Source organism: Curcuma longa, unplaced genomic scaffold, assembly GCF_044706935.1.
Source record: "Curcuma longa cultivar G26 ecotype Majalengka, Jawa Barat unplaced genomic scaffold, ITB_CL_G26_1.1 contig_17189, whole genome shotgun sequence".
Lineage (NCBI taxonomy): Eukaryota > Viridiplantae > Streptophyta > Magnoliopsida > Zingiberales > Zingiberaceae > Curcuma > Curcuma longa.
Window position 1 is genome coordinate 3,166 of NW_027430537.1, and position 24,878 is coordinate 28,043.

The window sequence follows — 24,878 nt, forward strand, 5'->3', positions numbered from 1 at the left end:
TTAAAAAAATCCTACTAAACACATTTCAAAATATTTTTCAATTTTTATGAAAAATAATAATTAAAAATTAACCAAAAAATGATCCCTTAGTTATCATTTTGTCACAATTTTAGGCAAGAGCTTAGGTAAGGTCTTATTTTATCAAGGTAATATTATAATTAATAATTTAATTTAATTTTAAAAACAATTAAATATTAAATTAATTTAATGATAAAAAATGATTATAATTGAACTAAAGGTAATATAATAAATGTTAAAGTAAGTAATGTATTAAAATTTTTAAACAAATAAAATTTTATTTCATTACTTAGTATTAAATCAAATAATATTAATATTAGATTATATTTATTTCTTATAATTTTAATTATGTGATTATTTGATAATCACATAATCAAAATAATCATAAATAATCCCCAATCAAATGCACCCTCAAAATTATTAAAGATAACCTCTAACTAAACACCTTCTAAGTGCGAAAGGTGTCTCCGGGGCAATGATGTAACGGTAAGACATCCGGGTTGTGACCTAGGGACCCATGATTCGATCCCTAACTACGATGTATTTACAAGAATTTTTTTTTAAATGGGGAACACAATCAAAAGGATGCTGGGCATCTGGATTGGCCGTCGTATGCGCTTTCCGATTTATCCTGATGGTCGATAGGAAACTTTCATGGGACCAAGCCGATCACCCTCAAGGATTGAGTCCATGAGACTGACTGAGATTTATCAACATCTTTTTCTAAGTGCGAAACGTACAGCCCCACAGTGCGAAAGGTACAGACACCCCGCGCTTAAGATCCGTCTATGAAAATCAGGATTTAAGAGATTTTTTTTTAAAACACGTATCCAACAACATCAATTTGACTTCTTACAATATTAGTTTAACTGATTTTTTTTCATTTTAAAATTGAGTTCGAAATCAAAATACGTAAGATTTTATTTAATTTTTTTTAAATAAATCGAATTGAACTTCGATTTATTCGACTATCATTACTATAAATAATATAATATTAGTTTAATTGATTTTTCAATTTTAATAGATTATTTCGATTTAATGGATTTTTTTTTACTCACCCTATCAACACCCAATAACTAGAGTTGTCAAACGAATCAACTCATGACCGAATAGATCAATCCATCAAAAATTTATCATAGGACGTGTAGGGTGAACTGATCCACCAACTTGACGGATTAGGAAATCTTCAATCCAACCCAATCTAAGACGGATTACGAGTTAGATGAGTCAATTCATGGATCTATTAAATATATATATAATATTAAAATTTTTAAATTTGATTATAATTTAATAAAGTTGAATTAAAATTTTTAAGTTATCCTTCCCTTCGTCGCCCCGAACCCACCCTTCTTCTCCACTTCGAAGCAGCAAACCGTAGGCGCGAATCCATGGCGAGAGGGCGACGAAATGAGGATGACGACTTCATCGACGACGACGACGTCGATGAAGCCTACGATGAAGACGAGGAGGAGGAGCTTGGTACTGGCAAAGGAGGGAAGAAGAGAAGCAGATCTCAATTCATCGACGACGCGGCGGAGGAGGACGACGAAGAGGAAGAAGAGGATGACGAGGACGAGGAGGACGTTGGTGCCAGCCGCCGGAGCAGGGAAAAGAGGGCACGTGGCTCGCAGTTTTTCGAGCTCGAGGCCATGGTCGATAGCGACGATGAAGAGGAGGAGGAGGAGGAAGGCGAAGACGGTATGATGCTGATCTCTTCATTTAAGAATTATCTCTCTCTGATTTCTCTATGCATATGTCTCTTTTAGAAATCATGGTCGATAGATAGTATCGGCAAAACTTCAATCTTCTGCATATCTTTTTTAGGGTTATAACCTTGCCTGCTATATGTTCATACCTAAGAAAGTGAATTTTCAGATAATTATAGTTGCTACCACTTTCTTATTAATTAATTGTGTTATGGCTAGGCTAATAGATGTTTAACCTAAAATTTCTCCCCACATGAAAATTCAAAAGTTATACCTATTGCTCTTTGTTTGTCGTATTAGTTCGATGCAAGACTGATGTTTCTTTTGTTCTCCTTGTTAAATCCAACTTCTCTGAGGTTTTGTATGATAAATATTATCAGGGCGAATATTCTTGTTGATTTGTTGGTATTATGAGTTGAAATGTACTCAGTTATTTTGAGAAATATGATGTCTCATATGTTGTTAATGTATCTACTTGTGGTTTTTGTTTTACTTATTTGATATTGTGAGAAGTGCAGATTTTATAAATGATGTTGGAGCTGACTTGCCTGAGGAGGATGACAGTCGAAGATTACGACGGCCTATATTAATGCAAGAAGATCAGGAAGACGTTGATGAGATAGAGAGACGTGTCAAAGAAAGATATTCTAAAACAAATCAGGTAGACTATGCTGAGGATGCCACTGATGTTGAGCAACAAGCGCTTTTGCCATCAGTGAAAGATCCCAAACTATGGATGGTCAAATGTGCGGTATGTTGTTATTTGTATTCACTAGTTAAAATAAAGATTATTAGTAATTTTTGCAACTTGCCTATGTTAACTATCCTGCATGTTTTCAGATTGGCCATGAGCGTGAGACAGCCATTTGCCTCATGCAGAAATTTATGGATAGGTCTGATCTACAGATCAAGTCAGTTGTTGCACTGGATCATCTCAAAAATTACATTTATGTTGAAGCTGAGAGAGAAGCCCATGTGTTAGAGGTCTGGAGTATCTGATTCTGGTATTTCCTTCTCTTATATCATGGAACTGGATATTTGAAAATTTAAATTTCTTTTGCTGCTTCAGGCCTGCAAAGGCATGCGAAACATCTTTTCTTCAGCTAAAGTGACGCTTGTTCCGATCAAGGAGATGACTGATGTTTTATCTGTTGAAAGTAAAGCTGTTGAACTTGCAAGGGATGCATGGGTCCGGATGAAGATTGGTATTTACAAGGGGGATCTTGCCAAGGTATGACTACACTTGAAACTAGATTGATATGCTTGTATCATTCTTTGGTTGACATTATATATTTGTCTCATAGGTTGTCGATGTTGATAATGTCCGTCAAAAAGTCCAAGTCAAGCTCATACCTAGAGTTGATCTACAAGCTCTATCTAATAAACTGGTATGAAGTCCATTTATTGACTAACTATATGCCAATAGATTCATTTTGTCAAATCTGTAATCTTATGCTTATTTTATATTTTTTGCAGGAAGGTAGGGAAGTTGTAAAGAAGAAGACTTTTGTTCCTCCCCCTCGCTTCTTTAATATCGATGAAGCAAGGTATTCAATGACATTAAACTCTTAAAGTTTGATTAAGTGAATGTAACATAGATGTTGACAAATTTGACTAGTTTGATATATTGCGTTCAATTTGGTTAGGGAGATGCATATCCGTGTTGAACGGCGACGAGACAAGGACAGTGGTGAATATTTTGAGATGGTTGATGGTCTGATGTTCAAAGAAGGATTTTTGTATAAAACCATTTCTGTCAAAAGTATTAGCTTGCAGAACATAGATCCTACATTTGATGAACTTGAGAAGTTCAGGAAGCCTGGTGATGATGATGGAGAGGTTGCAAGTTTGTCCACTTTGTTTGCCAATAGGAAAAAAGGCCATTTCATGAAAGGGGATTCCGTGATAATCATTCGTGGAGAATGCAAGAATCTGAAGGGATGGGTGGAGAAGGTGGAGGAAGATACTGTCTATGCAAAATTGCCTGAGCTGGTAATTTTTTTACTATGTTCATTTCCATTGTCAATTTGTTGTAAGATATATCTGGGAAAGAATCTTAATTAGTTCCATGTTTTGCACAGGGAACAATTGCTTTCAACGAGAAGGAGTTATGCAAATACTTTAAACCGGGAGATCATGTCAAAGTGGTATCAGGTGTTCAAGTAGGTGCAACTGGTATGGTTGTAAAGGTTGAAAGCCACGTTCTAATTATTTTGTCAGATACTACAAAAGACCATGTAAGTCAGACTTCCACTTGAATCATAGGAATAATAATGCCAGTTTGGTTGAAATTTAATTGTACACAATGTGGTTCAGATACGCGTTTTCGCCGACCATGTTGTAGAGAGTTCTGAAATTACTACCGGGGTTACTCGTGTGGGCGATTATGAGTTACATGATCTCGTGCTGCTAGAGTAAGCTTTCATGCTGTGTTCATGTAGGCTTTTTGGGGGTTTTTGTGATCATTGTGACTTACTGACTGGTCAAAACCTTGCAGCAATATGTCTTTTGGAGTTATCATACGCTTGGAGACTGAAGCATTTCAAGTAAGTTAGGTTTATTGATGGTAAACAATTGCAACTCTCAAGTTTCTCTACGTAACTTTACTGCTTTTTAGGTTCTTAAAGGAGTGGCAGATAAGCCTGAGGTTGTTCTTGTTAAGTTCAGGGAGATAAAAAGCAAAATTGAAAGGCCAAACTGCCAAAGATCGCTCAAACAACATCGTAGCAATTAAGGATGTTGTTAGGGTTGTTGAGGGCCCATTTAGTGTAAGATTAACTGTCATGCCATTTTAGTTTTTTAATTTATGTTTTAATTCATGTATAGTTGATTTTACCATCGATATGATTTTGCTTGATCAGGGGAAGCGAGGTCCTGTTGAACACATATACAGAGGGCTATTATTTATCCATGACCGTCATCATCATGAGCACGGTGGTTTTATTTGTGCAAAAGCTCAGTCATGTGTGCTTGGATGTGGATCACAGGGGAATAGAGATAGAAATGTGTGTTAATGTAGTTTTTATAGAAGCTAGAAGTCGAGTGTTAGCTAATGTATGTTATTTATTGCAGAATGTTGATTCCTTGAGCTCTAGACTTGATGCTCTCCGTTCTCCATCCCGTTTTCAGTCTCCCAACAGATTGCCACCTAGAGGACCACCTTCAGAATGTATGTATGCTGCCAATTCCATTTCTCCATGTTGTCTCTTATGCATTTGCAGGGTTCTTATTCTTAGTCATCGACTCTTGTTCAACTAGTTAGTTAATTTCACATTATTTCATGAATGTTTTTTAATTTCTTATATGCACATTAATCAAATATGTAGTTCAAAGATACAGAGGCGGAGGTGGAGGTGGAAGGGGTGGAAGAGGAGATGAAGCCTTAGTCAGTAAAACTATTAAAATAAAATCTGGTCCCTGGAAAGGATATCGAGGTCGTGTTAAGGAGGTAACAGGTTGTTTAGTCCGAGTCGAGTTGGATTCTCAGACGAGAATTGTCACAGGTAAGTTCTGTTGATGCATAATTTCCATTAGTTCATGCATTTCTGACAATTTGTTGTTATAATAACAGTTAAGAGAGAAGATATCGCAGATGCAATCGGTAATGGTGCTGCAACACCTTTCCGGTATTAATTCTTTCTGTAATATGTTTATTTTCTGATTTCAAGAGTTTAATACTGGAATATTTGTTCACTGAATTTTTTACTTGTTTATGATTCAGGTTTGGATCGGGTAGAGAAACACCTATGCACCCATCACGAACGCCAATGCATCCTTATCAAACTCCCATGCGGGATCCTGGTGGTAGGTCATCAAATGATGTTCATCTTTTATTTGGTTTTAGAAGTTAGTGAAATCTTAGGAGAAACTTCTATGTGAGAGCAATTTAATACTAAGATGCATCTCCATCGAGAGATTTCAATCAGCTTTTACGACAATCTCCTGACTTCTCTGTCACAATTTCATCTACATATATATTATTTTTTGCAGCGACTCCTATCCATGACGGGATGAGAACACCTATGCACGATGGGACGTGGGCTCCTATGAGTCCTCCAAGGTAGTCTTTTTTAACATCAAATGCATTGTTCAGTCATACTTAATCTGTTTGTCGACTCAATACATGTTAAAATGCATTGTTCAGTTATATATTCTGTTTGTTGACTCAATACATTATCAACCATGAATCTTTGTGTGCGTTTATATTGTTGAATTTTCCACCTTGCATTTATTTGTTATCTCTATCCAACTTGGCTAATTCAGATCTGAGATTGGTCCATCTATTCCAAACTTTTTGGAGACTGGATATCTCGCACAAACTCTTAGCACATGATACATGATATTCTATATATTTTATCTGTTCTGTTCAAGTGTTCATTGTTTTGCAGATATTTTTTCTGGTTTTGAACATTACCGTCTTAAAATGTGTCCATGCTACATATTTGATTCGCTCATGCTGTACTTTTGCTGACAGTTCTCGGCTTTTGGCTTATCTTTTGGAAAATAGACTCCCCATCACATTGAAAATGGCTTAAACTTTCATCATTGTCGTCTGCCCTGATGTGTTCTCTATTTGTCCTGCACTTGGTAAATTTAAAATTTGGATTTGCTTTGCACATCCACATTTTATAGTTTGAAACATACAATAACAATAATCCAGATCAATGTGTTGATGAACCCGGCCTTGCTATTTTCATTTGCAATTAGATTCCGCTCGCTAACATATGAACTCATTTTATTGATAACCTGAACAGGGATAATTGGGAAGATGGTAATCCTGCTACTTGGCGAACGAGCCCACAATATCATGTATGTGTTTTTTTTTTTTTTTTGCTCTAATCATTAAGATATTCTATTTAGATGCAAGTCCTTTCAAATAACAATCATAACCTACCTTATGCTATCTCAGCCCGGAACTCCTGTTCGGACGTACGATGCACCTACTCCTGGCTCAGGTTGGGCTAACACTCCAGGAGGGAGCTATGGTGATTCCGCAACACCAAGGGAAAGCAGCTATGGTAATTGAGTTCATTAGATTCTTCCACAAATTCATTCTTTGCAGTTGGAGGTGTAATGTAATGTAATTATCGTCTACCAGGAAGTGCACCGAGCCCGTATCTACCATCAACACCTACTGCACAACCTTTGACCCCCAGCTCAGCATCGTACCTCCCTGGTACCCCTGGGGGACAGCCGATGACACCTGGAAATGTCGGATTGGATATGATGTCTCCTACAATAGGTCAGTCTCTCTCTCTCTCTCTCTTAACCTTTTCATATAAGGTTATTGTATGAAAAAACTTCAGTTTGTTTATTTCAGCATGGCAAATCAATCATATAACAAACAATACAAGCTATACATATTCATTAACGATCTAGTTCCTAGCTTTGGCTCATATTTTGGTTAAGAAACTTGTAGTTTTTGTCATGTTTACTAAATTATACATGTTAGTAGTTAAATTGTGTTTCTATTTAGGATTATTTGTTTTCATCTCAATGTATTTCTTCTGCCCTAGGCACACTATTCCTTTACTCTTGCTGTCGGTACCTTCGGTTGTTGGAACACAGAAGTTGCATTGCTGTTCATTTTTTTTCAAAGGGAATGAAGGAAGACGCGATTAGTTATTAATTCGACGTGTTTGAACTTTTCGTTAACTCATTGCATTATTTTTCGAGTCTTATTTCTTTTACTCTGGGCATACGTCGCCGTTCATTTATTCAAAAGCAACGAAGCAATAGATAATTCTTCCAATCTGTAGCGAGACAAGTTTATGAACAAAGTGTTCCTATTCTGTAGGCGGAGAGAGTGAAGGAAACTGGCTGATGCCGGATATATTGGTTAACGTCGTGAAAACCGGAGGTGATTTCCATGTCGGAGTCGTTAAAGATGTGCTAATGGTATGCCAAAGAGTTTGTTCTCCCCCTTCCTATCCACCAAGTTGTAGATGTGCTTTCATGTTTGCCCTCACAAGCTAACTACCTATTCATTTCAGGATGGTTCCTGCAAAGTTGCCGTCGGATCAGCTGGCAACGGAGAGACGATAACCATTCCTCCGTCGGACGTAGAGGTGATCAGGCCCAAAAAATCTGACAGGATCAAGATCATGAATGGGGCCATGCGCGGAGCAACAGGGAAGCTTATCGGTGTCGACGGGTCCGATGGGATTGTAAAATTGGACGACACATACGAAGTCAAGATTTTAGATTTAGTGTTGCTCGCTAAGCTAGCAATAGTATGATCTCTACAGGCTCACTTCTTCTTCTTGTATTCATTACCTTCGACTCAATGTTTATCGTCTACTTTTCCTCACTCGATCTGGTTTCGTTTGTTATGTCTGTTGCAAATTCAAACTTGTATATCGAGGTATCTGTTTTGGATATTTAATCTTTTCAAATGCTTTCCAAGAGCAACAATAACGTGCTCTCCCTTGTAAGGCACGGCAAGATTTTTTTTTTTTTACAAATTCATTTTATATTTTCTTTTTTCTTTTTATTTTCAATTCGACACCATTTAATAATAAGACATAATTTAATTGAATCTGAAATAATTAATAATTTTGAATGTTGTGAGGTGTTTGTTTTCCTTGATTTTATTACGTATAATGCTGTTTTACGCATTGTGTTATTCCATTTGGATTATGTTTGGTTTAGCCTTATTCAATTCTTGTTTTGAGTTGTGTTTTTTTGGATAATTTAGCTTCAACTTTTATAACCAGATTTTTTATTCATAATATATTGCAGTGTATTATATTTTAGATTACAACAGTGGATGTTTCAGTAACCTACTAAATATATTATCACTGCACTATTCTCCGTATCGTAGTTTAGACTTGAACCGTAGATGCTTCAGTGACCTACTAAGTATATTGTCACCTTCTTAAAAAGAAAAAAAATGTCATCTAAGCGATCTCATACAATCGATTTTACTATTTATTTATAAGGAAGTAAATTGAAAAATATAATATACCATTATAGAAAAGAATATTATTTCAGTTTCGTTGAGATTTCATTTTTATCTACTTCAGTAAATCTATAACTAGGTCCTGAAAATAATATTTATATTATCACAATATCATTGTTCGAGGCTCTTTGGGCAATTTCTTAACTTATGATATTGTATTTTATTTTACCTTATAACCTTAAGTATTATTCATTAGGGCAGTCAGTGAATCACAAATAAATATATTAACTGTGAGTTTATTTATATTAATTTCATATGAACAAATTAGAATAAGTCTCAACATATATATATATATATATATATATATATATATATATATATATATATATGTTTAGTATTCTTAATAAAGATTATATGTTATTTATGAATAATATTTTCATAAATAAAATTTATGAATAATATTATTAATTAAGATCTTATCAAACTTATAAATAGATAATAAAATTTTAAAATGAATACATAAATTTATAATATTAAATTTACTCATTCATTAAATAAATTTAAAAATGTAAAAATTTTATATTCAAATTTAGAGCTGGATAACATTTAAATTATATAAATCAAATCAAGTTAAATTTGAATTAAGCTCAAATATATCAAACGGAAATTAAATTAAATTTAAATAATTATTTTTATCACTTAATTCGTATTAAATTTGACTGGACATGAGTTCTTACAAGTTCATTAATATTGAGATGGATGATCCGATCTCATATTACATCTATCAATTAGATTTAGGAAGCTAGATAACTTATGATGTGGTGATCTAACATCATTAATAGTTTAATTGTCATAAATGTATCTAGTATGAAAATTGAATCCTAATTATTTGAGAATCATTATAAAAATGATAAATTCCAGTAGTCGTGACTCAATCCCTGGGGTGACATCATCCCACGGAAGTTTAATCGGCCACCAGGGTAAATGAAGCGCACGCATGCTAACCCAGATGCCCAGCATCCTTTGATTGCGATCCCCATTTGAAAGAAAATTCCTGTAAATATGCCGTAACTGGGGATCGAACCGCGGGTGCCTGAAGACAATCGGATGTCCTACCGCGGCACCATGGCCCCGTGGGACAAGTTCGGTCCCACGGAAGTTTCCCATCGGCCACCAGGGTAAATCGGGAAGCGCACGCAGCGGCTAACCCAGATGCCCAGCATCCTTTGATTGCGATCCCCATTTGAAAGAAAATTTCTGTAAATATGCCGTAACTGGGGATCGAACCGCGGGTGCCTGAATGACAATCTGGATGTCCTACCGCGGCACCATGGCCCCGGGGACTATTTGAGAAACATTATAGATGTGCCTTGTATGGGTATTAAACCTTGATTGTTTGAGAATGCACCACGGTTATCCCTCATTGCAAATGACAAGAGTAGGAATTGTTGAGTTGCAAAGGTGCAAACATAGTCCCACATCTAAAACACATGGAAAAGATCATGGGTTTAAAATGATGGAAGATATCTCCATTGGCTTGAGACTTTTTGGGGAAAATCCAAGAGTAAAGCCAGAGGACTTATGCCCAAAGTGGACAATATCATGTCATTGTTTTGAGAACGATTGTGTGATACCGTTAGATGGTGAATTTCATCTTTTATTAAAATGAACAGAATTTTGATTTATTTTTAACCTTTTATACAATTGGAGGGTATTTATGGGTTTTCGCAATTTAATACCTTACAAGCTATGCTGTCTGGAAACTTGAAGACGGGAAACGGGAAACGCGGAAACGGAAACGTGAAACGGCAATGGTTGAAGTTTTCAACTTTTGGAAACGTCGAAGACCTCAGCGGTGGCCCGATGTCGACACCTTCAAAGCTCCCAAACCAGGATCCGCCTCCCCATGCCTGTGACCCCAAAAAGGGTCCTCAGCACAGAGAACCCTCGCCTCTGCCCGTCGCCGACTTCCCCAAACCCTACAGCGTCGACGGCTCTGCCCGGGCCGATACCGCACCCAGCCCAACACAGAGAACCCCCGCCTCTGCCTTTTATTTCATTTCTCTCCATTTGAATCTTAAATTTCTCATTTCACTATCAGTTGTCTTTTCTATTAAACTAATTGAGAAAATGTCTTAATTATTGATTGTTAAGTGTATAATTTGATTCTTATCATGTATCTGTAGTGCTGTAAGTTAAATTTAATTTCTTCATTATGTGAATTTCTTTTGTTGAGTTAAGTTTTGAGTGTTGAGATTTGAGTTCTAAAATAGGGTTTTTTAGGGTTTGCAGGTAAAATAGGGTACTTCCCCAAACCCTGCAGCGTCGACGGCTCCGCCCGGGCCGATACCGCACCCAGCCCTGCAAGGATCGCACCGCCTGCCGCCGTCGCGTTTGCTTCTTCGCTCACACCCCCGACCAGCTCCGCCTGGTGCCGCCGCAGACGCACCAGCAGAGTTCCCCGTCGGCCTCGGCGGGAAGCTGCTGCTGCGGGCGTCGTTTCAGGCCGGCTCCTCGGTTAACGACATCGTGGCCTCGCTGAGGCTGCTGCAACTGGCCAAGACAAACTCGGCGCCAAGCTCGTGGCCGTCGCAAGTGCAAAGCGGTGAGTTTTCCTCTCTGACCAGGTTTAATGCTGGTTTCTGCAGCACGCCGTCGACTCCGACCGCGACTGCAATGATGCGCGCCGGCGTGCTAGGTGGTTGGAGGAAGAGGAGCCACCAAAGAGGGTTCACTCAGGGAGGCCGCTGAGGGCGAAGATGTTCGAGAGGCTAAGCAAAGAGAGCATTTCCCCGGCGACGGTGGGCATGGGTGGCAGAGAGTTCGCTCCGGGAGGCGACGAGGGCGAGCTGTTCAGCGCCAGGAAGCCGTTTCTGGTATGTTTCGATCTGTGGAAACGTTTCTGAACGTTTCGGAAACGGGGACGACAGTGGAAATGCCGTTTCCAGACAGCACAGCTTACAAGTGCTTGAAAATAAAATATTTGACCCAAAAACGACTGGGCCGCGACGTTCACCACCGAATTCGGTCGAGCCCGGGCGGAGCCCTAATCCAATCCGATCTGCTGCCCCGGCGACGCCTCCGCCGCCGTGCATTAGCTGGCCGTCGACTGCGCTGCCGCCCGCCTCTTCGCGCTTCGCGTTAACTCCCCGTCTCGGTGTCGCGAATAGGTTCATTGTTTTACGCGTCGGTCGCCGTAAAAAAAAAGGAAAGAAAAAGGTGGATTAGGGTTTTGATCTGATCGCCTTTCTGCTCGGGCATGGGCGGGCCCGAGTGCGCCGGATATGACCGGACGTTTAAGGTCAGTTTCAGTCAGGATGGCTTATCGAGACTGCATGCGAAGGTGATGGAGAAGCTTAAAGAGTTCATGGGCGATTATACTGATGATACACTCGTGGTAAGGTTTTGTTCCCGACCACTTTTTTTCATGTTTGGATTGAGGCATTGGTTTTTTAGCCGGAGGAAAGGCTTTGTTTTTCCTTAGTTTGGGAGGGAACGAAAACTGATCCTCTAATATCTAATCTATAGACAATTAATCCAAACAAACAAGTTTTTGATTTTTTTTGGTTGTTTTGGAGACATTGATCGTTTTTGTTCCCTGCTAATATACAAATATCAAATTTTGGGGGATTAAACAAGTGGATGCTACTGTAAGATGATTCTTTAGCTTGATAGTTCGGTCAAAGTTGTTCTATTTATGTTATCATGTGACAATGTTCACCTGACGTCTGAATCTTAGGGTTCAATGTTCCAGTTGACCAAGTAACATTATGCCTTGGACTTCGCAATGTGATTGGATTTACAATGCCATAGTAGTTTTTCTCTTTTACATGCCAAAGCTCACTTTTTTGCACTAACAACTATGCCTTCGTCAAATAATTCCCTCACGATGACACAGGATTTTCCTCGTACTTGAGTGTCACCACATGTAGCTTCCTCTAATAGTTCAATACATTATATTGTAATATCAATTGTCACATATAACCTTAAATGGTTAATGGCCTGAGAGACAATGGTGAGCCTATGCCATGTTAGTACGGGACACACTTCCTATTGTTACGAACTGGACCAATTGTTTCAATAGATGGAAAATTCCAACTCTGGCACTTCACCTATTCTTATCATTGTGCCATTTGTGGTCACCTTACTGGGATCCACGAAAGTGAAGGCTAACTCATTTTCTCTCATTTGTGCCTCATCTATTCCTTTTTTTCTCCTTGGTCTTTGAGTGGCTGACTCCTCTTCAACTTTTGGCTTTTCATAAAATCTCGAATTTCAAAGATAAATTAGTTCCATTCTTAATGTACATGGATGATGGAAGAATTTCTGTTGCTGTTTTACTGTGTTGTTTTCGTTTTTTTTTTTTCGTTTTTTTTGTATCCATTTATTTATTTTACAACATTTTACTAATTTAGCTAGTTAAGCATTAAATTTTATTCTTTTCTGGGTAGTGCTTAGTTTGTATTTTAACTTCACATTGGCAGGACTATGTTGTAGTTTTGCTCAGGAATGGTCGTAGCAAAGATGAAGCTAGGAAGGAGCTGAATGTGTTTTTGGGGGATGATAGTGACACTTTTATCTCCTGGTATGAACTCTTATCATTGTGTAAGATTATCTGTTTCCGTCATAAAGTATATTCTAATATTTTCTTATGTATTGACTGTTATTTATAAAATCTCTGTTCTGTAGGTTGTGGGATCATCTATCGTCAAATATACACTTGTATACACAACCGAACCAATCTATTCCTGATGAAGTGGCCAAGTCTAAACCCATTTCTTGTGTACCGTCTGAAATGCAGAGTTCTCAGGAGGATCAGAAAATTACTGCTCAAACTGATTCAAACACTAGAAACAGTCATGTAAGAGGGTGGAAAGGGAAAACAAAGGACAATAATGGAGCATTTCCTCTTCGGAGTGTGGTGACCAATATTTTGCATGCAGAGGAGGAAGTGTCTAGACTGAATGTTGTTGGGCAGTCACATTCACCTACAGCTCGCATTCTGAGAAAACGGAGCAGAGATGATGATCACCCACAGGTACATAACTTTCTGTACGCTTTTGAGGTAGGCTTTGCTTTTCACTTGTAAAAGTGTGTAATTGGCGACTAGGTGTAGTATGGGCACTAAGTTTGTTTAGTTGTATTAGTGAATAATTGTTGTCTAATGCCTTATAAAACAATTATTACAGTGCCCTGGGATGTATTTTATTGATTCTGAGTTAATTCTCTTAGGGTATCCTCTTTTTTCTCTCTCTCTGTTCCTCCTGCTCCAGTTTTGTATCTTCTCCTTCCCCATTGAGCAGACACCATCCTACTTCCTCAATCGTATTAATCATGTTGGGAACATGTGCCACATTGTAGGTGGACAATTCCCTCTGCTAAAAGACTCTATAGAAACTATGATTCTCAGCTATTTAGAGTTAGGTTCCTAAAATTTATTCCACTATTTAACTTTATGTTCACAAAGTTGTTGCCAATTATTTTGCTAGCATGAGGGCTACAACAACCTACCATTTTTTTTATTCTGGCTTGGGGTTGGCATTCACAATATTGCTCTGATATTAGATAACAAGGAGGGTAAATTACAGAATTCCTTATTAGCTACAAACTCTATTTTGCAAGCTTTGACTTGTATTCCTTTGCAATCTGCCAGTCCTCTACAACAACCAAGTGGGAAGTTAAAAGGAAAAAAAACCATCTTTATCTTTGATGAAAACAATGTAGTTGGATTTACACAACTCCAGAACTTTGTATTGGCTTGTATCCTTGCACTTACTATAATCACCTATGCCACACATCTTCCCTCATCTCCCCTTGGGATAAGATATCATGCCATCTCACCTAAGACATGCAAGACACACCATTTTGCATGGTCGTTGAGATGTAGAACAAAGCCAAGAAATCACCTCTGCCCTTCCAATAATCCTCTGTCCTTCCAACAGAGCTCCCTCCACCTAATCCGGCAGACTTCTACAAGCACTTCATGATCCAAATGCAAGCCTTCTATGGGTCCAATGGCGTGCCGCAAGCCGTCCTGTAGCCTTGCACTTGTGGCACACAATCAGTGGATGTGAGGTGAGCATCTTGTCGGTCAGGTTCCCTGCGATGTTAGATTCTAACCTAGGCTTGGGGAAGGTGGCTTTGACAGTGGAGGGGGTGGTGGCAAAAATTGTTTAAAATTTTCCTTAGGAAGTGTTTTATATATACAAAGCATTTTTACACAAAACAAATTGGCTTAGTGTTTCCTCATTTTCTCCAATTCTTCATCCGTTTCTCCTCCTTTCTTCTTCCTCTTCTTTCTCCCCTTCCCCTCCATTTGAATGGTGCTGATTGTCACCAATGCTACTTGATACACTATGCCACTCAGCATTGGAATAGAATGGTTGCATCTCCCTACACTTTTATATTGCTGTATCTCATCACTGAAAAAGGACACTATGCTCCTTGCCTACTCCATATCATGACTTTGAGCATCCAATTGCTTGCCGCCTTACGATAAACTACAAGAAGCAACACACTTAAAATTCATGTTCAAGTCATTTCATTGCTTCGATTCAGCATCAAAGTCAATTTCCACTTGCAACGGTAATGATGCAATATAAACTAAATTTAACATTCATTTATATAAATAATTGGTATATATTGGACCGTGGGTTTAGTGGGTAATTCCTATTTTACATGCAGTTATCTAATGACTATGTAAGGCATATAGTAAATGGACTAGTATATTTAGTTGATCATGCTTTTCATTTGCACCTTCTCTTTGCTTTCTCTTCCCCCTGTCCTCTCGCCTCCCACACTTGTTCTGTATTAAAAGCTTTATCGTCATCTGCAACTGAATTATTTGATACAAATGGAGTCCTGAAGGGGTTTTTTTTGCCTATTTGATGGTTTAGCTTCCAAATCTCTTTCTTTCTTTTTGAGTCATCAATGAAAGTATGATTTTCTAGAGAGTTAGCTAATTTATGGATGTGCAAGTTTGTTCCCCAAAAAATAAGCATGTCAAGGACAAGATCAGACTTTGACAGATAATTAGCGTTTCTCGGCGCAACGGTAAAGTTGCTACTATGTAACCTTGAGGTTACGGGTTCGATCGTAGAAATAGCCTCTTACAAAATGCAAGGTAAGATTGCGTATAATAGATCCAATATAGTCCAACTCTTCTTTGGGACCCTGCACTGGTGGGAGCTTCATGCACCGGATTGCCTTTTTTTTTTAGATGAATATAAACATGATTTTCTAGAGGTAGTTGGGACTCTTGGACTTAAAACCTCAAGGCAGAACAGTTTTAAGAAAACTTGAAATTTTATTGACGTTTAATCCTATACTACAGCACTACATATAACTTTTGCAGTTTCTTCCATCTCATAACTGAATCAAACCTCCTACACCTACCAGATCCCTACATGGAAATTGCCTGGGTCATTCAACCCAACAACTATACTTATTCCATTCAAAAGAATATTGTAGGATTGATGTGGACCGGCTGGGGGGGGGGGGGGGTGAATAGATGGATTAAGAAATAAAGAATAAACACTTGTCTTTTTTAAACTTGGTTGCAATTGGATGGTTGCTTCCAAGACAATTGAAGTTCAACTAAGAAATTCCTTTAGGTGGAGAAGCCTTCACAAGTTAAAGTACACATACTTAGAGAGAGTTTACAAGCAAATTTAATGTCTAACTTTAAACTTCTAAGCCTATTTATAGCTGTAGACAGTTGATCTTGACCGTTGGTTGTAGATGAGATTTTATCCTAGCCATTGATCTGTAGATAAGATCTTGATTGTTGATAGAAGATAAATTTAAATCTCAATCATTGATCAAAAATAAAATTATCTTTGATGAGAAATATATCTTTATCGATTAATTAGGCTAAGCTTTATCATCTTTGATTAAACCTTCGGCCAGTTCAAAAACTTTCATCTTCTTCGATTAAACCTTTGACTAACTTTATCCTTTATTGTCTTTGCCTCGAAGCAATCCTTTAAGCTTGAAGAGATAAAGTCTTCCTTTCCTTTTTATCTTCACAGCTTCGCAAGGGCTTTGTTTGGTCTTCAAAGTCAAGTGTCAACCTTTGACTTGATCAAAAGTCAACAAAAGTTGACTTTTGTAGAAATGATGTTTGGGTGATTTCTGACCAACCGGAATTAGGCTCACCCGAATCCGACTCCGGCCTTTCGCCCCTCGAACGTACTTCCTCTCGGCTTCTCGTCCCTCGGACATCGTGCACGTCCTTCTCACTCCACCGACATACTCTTCCGCAGCTTCCGCGTCCCTCAAATTGCACCGAACCCGTCAGCTCACTTTCCTACCCAATCCTTCTCGTCCACTACATCTTACACTCGACTTCCTCCGTTCCTAAGTTCCTGCACACTTAGCAGATGGATCAGAACAACAACAGGACCTAACTAACTTGGTTGATCACATCACAACTAACTGGGGCATCAACAAACATCAACCATGTGTGCTCCTTATTCCTTGCCATGGTTGCTAATGAATTGGTTGGGGAGGTGGGGTGTTGTGACAATATAGGTCAGCAAATGGAAAAAAGGACCCATAAAGTACATTGTTATATATGTGTGTGTGTGTGTGTATGTATAAAATTGTTTTGGTTGAAAATATGTTGAAGAAAGCAAAGGAAATTGGGTTAGGATCTTAACACTATTGAATGGTAAAACTGTTCCTGTCCATTCACCATTTTGTTACATTTTGTAAACTATTCCCATATAAGTTATACATGGGATAATGAATTTTGGTAATGTTGAATTGTTTGAACTACTTTGTATATGTTTAATCCTTGATAATGTGAAGAATTTTATACTCGTTTATTGATGTAATGTATTGTGTTATTGTTTTTACATGTTTAATTATCTTAAATGCTCTTTCCTTTGCTTATTTTGCACCGTTGACAGAGAGATGCAGCTTCCTTTCCAGTGATTGGTGCTCCACGCCGGCTTCTTCAATTTGCCGTTCGAGATGCTGTAAAGGCTGTGCAACAGTCAAATGCTAGGGCTGAGCCAGCTTCGAAAAGACTTTGCTCAGTAGTTTCAACATGCACTACAAATTCTCTGCTAGAAGCAAGATTCCATAGAAGATCAGAATCAAGAGCACCGGGTACTCTGTCAATTGCTTTGAAAGCTGCTGCTGAAGCTGCTGAAGATGTAACCAGGGTTAGGTCAGTTGGTAGTGTTTTCAATAGATTGGGTAATGACGAAAAGATGGAAGAGAGTGTTAACCGGCTGCCAGTTACTACTGGATTAGATCTTGAAGACGGTGAGTATGATCCTATTGGTAAAGTTTCAGAGCCACAATGTGTGGATCAACATTACAGAAATGAATATGCTAACTTTGATGACAACATGTCCATATTAGAGGAAGAAACTGATGTGGCAGATGATTTTGTTTTAGAAAATAATGAATGCGATGATGTTGTTGATGTTAGCCACCTTAGCCAGCAAGATCAAGATTCACTGCTAGGCATTTCATCGTCTAATAGAGATGTGAAGTCAATGATCATGCAACCTCGTGCTGTAGCTGAAGAAATATCAAATAAAAAAATCTTGTTGGAGCAGGAACATGGTGCTGGTTCACTAGCAATGACACCTAAGAAGATTTTGAGTAGTTCTGCTACTGAAACACATAAACATATCCATTATCTAGTTGCTGGTGATGATGCCAATGTAGAGAATCGAGTCGCTGCAAAAAACAGTGAAGGTGCAGGAAGCCAGAATATCAAGTTTTGCAAGGACAATGATGTTTTCTTGTCTCAGAATACTAAAGTAAGTGTGCTTGTCGACGTGAAGCATCAACAAAATAGTGCCGTGCTCATTGTAGTCCAAAACACTTTCTTTTGTTGGCAGAAATTGAAATTCTTTATTTTTATCATCCTGTTTTGTCCAATTCTAACTATTGTCCAAGGGAAAATATTAGATTTGGCAGGGGGAGATGTATAAAGTTTATGCTCTGGGTTTTGATGCTCTACTAGTTCTTCAGACCTTTCCTTACAAATTATCATCACCTGCCCTTTACTGTTTCTAGGCACTATACTACTACATTAGTGCCTTTTAAGCACAGTTCATTTCGTATTTCCTAGAATTCTCTCATACAAGTTTCTAGCACATTCAGACCTTACAGCATATTAAGTACTCTTGATTACACTTTGAGTCAAACTTCAGGCATCCCTATCATACATCCTTGAAAAAATACTAGTCTGATGCAACTATTGGTATGCTAGAGAGTAAAAAAGGTTATAGCACCCAGTGTATTAGTATAATGTAACCTCAAGCATAAGGAAAATAGTTGAGTGAATGTTTAAACCGAAACAATGTTTTTTTAAGAAAAAACCAGGATGGAAAGGCTAGATAATGTCATTACCTGATTGGTGTTTGCCAAATGGTCCTATATCAATCCTACTTGGATTGGTGACCATTCTCTGCATTTTTTATGGTTGATTGGCAGAAATGCTCACATTTTAATTGCCTTTTTGACAGGAGGTTGGTATTTAAAGTCTTGACTTGGACTTGTTTGTTTTAATCATCTTCAAACATATTCAACTTTAGGACAACCCATTGGGCTTAGCCAACTGTTTTTAATTTATGAAGGGTTTTTTGGGTATCTAGTATTTGCATGGTAAGAGATAAGCTGGGACAGCTATTCCAGGCTTGAGCCCAGTTTTTGTTGATTTTGTGATGTCTAGCCAAATCTTGACGGCATACTAGTCTAGTAGATACTGGTTTCTTTGTTTATTGATTTAGAATACCACAGTTCCACTCCATCTGATCATCTACATTAGCATCCTGCAAATCTTTTAGGTTTTGGAGCGATTTGTTCGTAAGAGACTTTAGTTTTTAAATGCCATACAGTTTTATCAAAACTTTATATTATCTACTTTTGTTCTCAAGTGAAATGTGCATCTATTATTTTTTTCTTTTTTTAAATGTGATTTGAATTTATGTAACATGTTTGTCTGTCTATACAATGATAACTACAGGAAACTAAACATGCTCACGATCAAAGGCAATCTACTCAGAAACAATTATCGGTACCAGGTATACTGAATTCTAACTTTTATGTCACTGAGAATCACAACTAGTGTTCTATTAATGATTAATGAGCAAGTTCTTCAAATTATAGGTTCATATGTTACTGGCCGTCCTTTGGACGATGGAGATTCTCGAACTCTATTTGTTAGCAATGCAAGTATCTGTTTTTTCCCCTCTCTTTTACGAACAGGTGAATATTGGAAAGCAGTGGAATTGATCTGCGTCGATTGGATTTTATAGGTTCACTTTGCTGCAACTAAAGATACACTTTCCCGTCATTTCAACAAGTTCGGAGACGTGCTTAAAGTAATCATCATCACTGATGCTACTACTGGTCAACCTACAGGGTAAACAATAAGAGAAGTTCATATCATTCTTGTTATTTCTAGTTCAACACATGAATTCTAAAATTTTTTCTTTTTCTTTTTGTCTTTCAACAGGTCAGCATATGTGGAATTCCTAAAGAAAGAATCAGCAGATTCGGCATTATCATTGAACAGCACTTCGTTTATGTCCCGGATCCTGAAGGCAAGTCTCCATTATGATTAAAAAACACCCACAAACAATTTACAGTACTTGCAATACATCCAATAACAACCTAGATTCCTCCATTTATAAAGTACTTGCAAGTTATTCTAATGTTCATGCTAATAAATTATTTTGTTTACTGGCTTTATATAAATCTGATGTTTCATAACTCTAGATTTAGGTAGATTTTTTATGTTAACTAGATTATAATAAACTTGGCTGGATTGATGTTCAGGTCCATTTGTGATTTGATCCACTGAACCTTTGGTTAGTTACTCATCGGTCGTCAATTTTTTTTGCTCTGCTTAAATTTTTTTTATGATTATAACATAGTTGACTTGCTCATGCTACTGAACTTCTAGTGCTTTTTAGTCAAAATTTCATCCTTGTTATTCAACAGTAGTCTCGATTTTTCCCTGCGACATCATATTGCCTTCTATAGTGCTTAACGGAGGTATACGATTTTCGTAGCCGACGAAATATAGTTTGGACAAACACTCCTTAATGATTGATGATGATCTACATATTACTGTATACATAAATATATTGACATGTGTTATCTGGTTGTTCGCAGAAGCTCTTATGAAGCTGCTCCTGTGTTACCGTGGCCGCGCTTGGCTCGTGGAGCACCATTTCCGTCTCGACTTGGCCGAAGGCCGTACCCGAGAGGCCGCATGCTGAAGTATCTAAAGAGCTGGTTTTGTCTAATAAAGACATCAAAAGAACTATGTGGACTTTGTATGCACAATGATACCCAAGAACCAATGCATTGAGAACATCAAGGAAATTAAGTTTCTCACATGTTCCAATGCTACGGGTGGACTCCCACAGCATAAACTTAATAACGTCCATGTGGCCGCTTTAAGCAATGACATTTTAGAATGTTGGTCGAATAGGGTCCTATCCGATAGGGTCATTACAGATAGGAGCCCCCCATGAGTAAGAATAAGATCCCTAGCACTTGATGAATCACCAGCTATGTTACCAAGTGCCAACACAGCCTGTTGAATTTAGAATTAAAAAGGAATATCGTCAAAAAAATTTGAATGATAATATGATTAAGATTTAAAATGTGAGAAATCGCCAAGGCTAGCAAAGATAGCATGAACCTGTTTTCTAAGATTGTCATTTGGAGAATTGAGAAGTTGTATTAATATTGGAATTGCATCGTTTTCGATGATGACTTGTGTATGCTCGGAGGTTCCACAAGCTAAATGGTATAGTACCCAAGCAACAAAACGGTGCAATTCCAATATTAATACAACTTCTCAATTCTCCAAATGACAATCTTAGAAAACAGGTTCATGTTATCTTTGCTAGCCTTGGCGATTTCTCACCTTTTAAATCTTAATCATATTATCATTCAAATTTTTTTGACAATATTCCTTTTTAATTCTAAATTCAACAGGCTGTGTTGGCACTTGGTAACATAGCTGGTGATTCATCAAGTGCTAGGGATCTTATTCTTACTCATGGGGGGCTCCTATCTGTAATGACCCTATCGGATAGGACCCTATTCGACCTACATTCTAAAATGTCATTGCTTAGAGCGGCCACATGGACGTTATTAAGTTTATGCTGTGGGAGTCCACCCGTAGCATTGGAACATGTGAGAAACTTAATTTCCTTGATGTTCTCAATGCATTGGTTCTTGGGTATCATTGTACATACAAAGTCCTCATAGTTCTTCTTTTGGTGTCTTTATTAGACAAAACCAGCTCTTCAGATACTTCATGAGCTTATTTTCTCAGCGGATGATGAATGTGTTATAATAGATGCTTGTCGAGCCTTGGATAGCATTGCTGATGGGACAAGTGAAAAAATTCAAGCTGTCATAGAGGCAGATGTTTGTCCTCCATTAGTGGATCTTTTGTCGTAAAACATTCGCACCCACAGTTTTTTTTTATCAATCCTGTTATGTTTTTGTTTATTCTTAACAATAAGCTCCATGCTGTAGCAGGCATCCATCAAGTCAAGTTATTGAATTCACACTTAGGGCAATCGGCAATATCGTTATGGGAGATGATCTGCAAACTCAGGTGAATGTTAATTTTGGATTTATTATACGAAAACTGTCCTATGTTTCTATTTAATTTAACAAATCATGGTTCTATACTTTCTTATACTGCGAATGATTGTTGGCTATAGAGAATCTCTGCCGATTTCTTTTTATCGAATTTGCAGGTTGTTATAGATAAAGGCGCTCTTCCTTGCTTGTTCAAACTTCTTTCAGAAAATTACGGAAAGGACATTAAATGGGAAGTTTGCTGGGTCATTTCCAACATTACAGCAGGGAATCGAGCACAAATTCAGGTAAAAGCTCACAGCACTATCGACTATATATGCTTGATAGATCTATTACACCCTTTCAAAATTTTATATCTATTGTAACCGTTAAAAAAAAAAAATCAAATCTATCACAACATTTAAGTTATAGTTTCAAATTTTATCACAAAATATGCTGATCTGGCATTCTGCCCCGTTCTTCGCCATGCACTATTTCTGCAACCTCAAATAGTTTGAGTATTATTGCCAATTTCTGCTGGTATTTAGTTATGGTATATCGAATTGTTTCAGAGTAGCTTGTATAATTATTATCTTATATTTCAATTGTCATAGGCCATTATCAATGCCGATATTATCGGTCCTCTAGTTCATATATCTCACTGTTGTCGTGCAGTCGCAGATGCTCAATCTTTTCTAATCCCTCGCATTCATCAACTAACTGAGCATACTGATTTAGTCCGCATTTATCGAGCCCCTTCTTCATCTCTCCGGCCTTGAGTATATCATAGTTATGGTATATCGAATTGTTTCAGAGTAGTTTGTATAATTATTATCTTATATTTCAATTGCCATAGGCCATTATCAATGCCGATATTATCGGTCCTCTAATTCATATATTGCGACATGCGAAATTTGATGTCAAGAAAGAGGCTGCATGGGCTTTATCAAATGTGACTTCTGAGGGTTCTAATCTTCAAATTCAGTAAGCTTAGTACACCAAGTTTGTTGCAATATTTTTGTTCGGCTTTTCGCTTCTTTCAGACAATCTCCTGGAATCTGTTTTCTGTTCTCCTCTAAAATATACTCACAAAATTCTTGCAGGCATTTGGTGAGTCAGGGGTGCATCGAGGTTTTTTGTAATCTTCTCGCCTGTCCAGACCCCAAAATTGTTATGGCGAGAAGATTACAAAAAGCCTCGATGCACCCCTGACTCACCAAATGCCTGCAAGAATTTTGTGAGTATATTTTAGAGGAGAAAAGAAAACAGATTCCAGGAGATTGTCTGAAAGAAGCGAAAAGCCAAACAAAAATATAGCAACAAACTTGGTGTACTAAGCTTACTGAATTTGAAGATTAGAACCCCCAGAAGTCACATTTGATAAAGCCCATGCAGCCTCTTTCTTGACATCAAATTCCGCATGTCGCAATATATGAACTAGAGGACCGATAATATCGGCATTGATAATGGCCTATGGCAATTAAAATATAAGATAATAATTATACAAGCTACTCTGAAACAATTCGATATACCATAACTATGATATACTCAAGGCCGGAGAGATGAAGAAGGGGCTCGATAAATGCGGACTAAATCAGTATGCTCAGTTAGTTGATGAATGCGAGGGATTAGAAAAGATTGAGCATCTGCGGCTGCACGACAACAGTGAGATATATGAGAAGGCTGTTAGGATGCTCGAGAAGTATTGGGTTGGAGAAGAAGATGAAGCACAGGATGCACAAGGCGCTATCGAATGCGCGGAGCCTTCCTCTGAGTTCCAGGACGACCAATCTAATCTCACTTCGACTGAGCGTTTATAACCAAGAGCCGGTGGCTTGTCGCGTCGAACCATTACAGTTTTAGTTACATCTGATTCACAAGTTTGGTTGAAGATCATGCTAATATTGTGTACATAAACCAGATTTTTTGTGTAGCAACGGTATTCTGAAATGTAAGTAGCTACTGATTTCTTGAGAATCATTGATGCAAAATTTTGGAGTTTATCTTGATTATTGAAGGTCTTTCAATCTCTTAGTCTTCTAAAAAAAAATTGCAGATCCCTAAATAACAAAATGCAAATAAAAAGGAAGGATGTTGGTTGTCTTCTCTTCTCCACAAGGCTTGATTAGAGATTTCTTGTTTCAGTCATGCAGAATTAGCTGGAAGATAGCTAGCTGAGTACCTTTAAGCCAAGATCTAACAGTCAAGCATAGAGAAAAGTTTAAATGCTACCAAATCAGATCAATAAAAATCTAATAATAATAATAATCATAATAACAATAATAATAAAGTTTCCTCCAAAAACCTGAACTACCAAATTACCTTTTTAAATTTGCCACCAACTCCACTTTGTAGATCCTCTCTTTAGTCATTTTAATCAAGAGGTTACCCAACAACTTCTTATTAAGAAGAATAAATAACAAGGAGAGTTGTGTCACAATGGATAAAGAAGAAGTGAGTCACAATCTATTCAACAAGACCATCATTATCATTTTAGAGAAATTATAGGACTTAGTAATATGATAATTAATATATTAATTAGTCTAAAATATGAAGAAACTTTGAATTTATCAAACTAAGGGTGAGCAAAATGTCGGTTGCGGTTCAGTTTATTTAGATTTTTTTTCCTAAAAAATTCTTAATTATTTTGATTTATTCGATTTGGTCTTATTAAAAAT

The 24,878-nt window shown here is 37.6% G+C and overlaps 2 protein-coding genes and 2 pseudogenes across 2 annotated transcripts; all 4 read left to right on the forward strand.

Moving 5' to 3' along the window:
- Positions 1 to 1,365: 1,365 nt before the first annotated feature.
- Positions 1,366 to 8,109, forward strand: LOC141816544 (putative transcription elongation factor SPT5 homolog 1; annotated as a pseudogene).
- Positions 8,110 to 10,921: 2,812 nt separating this feature from the next.
- On the forward strand, positions 10,922 to 11,531 carry LOC141816543 (zinc finger CCCH domain-containing protein 2-like; annotated as a pseudogene).
- Positions 11,532 to 11,884: 353 nt separating this feature from the next.
- Positions 11,885 to 20,873, forward strand: LOC141816541 (uncharacterized). Its single transcript, XM_074704302.1, has 9 exons — positions 11,885 to 12,022; positions 13,110 to 13,210; positions 13,315 to 13,663; positions 17,538 to 18,404; positions 19,616 to 19,673; positions 19,759 to 19,820; positions 19,908 to 20,014; positions 20,108 to 20,195; positions 20,770 to 20,873. Exons 1-9 carry the CDS (start codon positions 11,885 to 11,887, stop codon positions 20,779 to 20,781), a joined length of 1,782 nt encoding a protein of 593 aa, XP_074560403.1. The 3' UTR covers positions 20,782 to 20,873.
- A 532-nt stretch (positions 20,874 to 21,405) lies between these two features.
- LOC141816542 (importin subunit alpha-1b-like) lies at positions 21,406 to 24,203 on the forward strand. The gene is made up of 7 exons (XM_074704303.1): positions 21,406 to 21,495; positions 21,604 to 21,804; positions 21,904 to 22,070; positions 22,156 to 22,234; positions 22,380 to 22,508; positions 23,057 to 23,184; positions 23,867 to 24,203. Exons 2-7 carry the CDS (start codon positions 21,688 to 21,690, stop codon positions 24,018 to 24,020), a joined length of 774 nt encoding a protein of 257 aa, XP_074560404.1. The 5' UTR covers positions 21,406 to 21,495; positions 21,604 to 21,687; the 3' UTR covers positions 24,021 to 24,203.
- Positions 24,204 to 24,878: the final 675 nt, after the last annotated feature.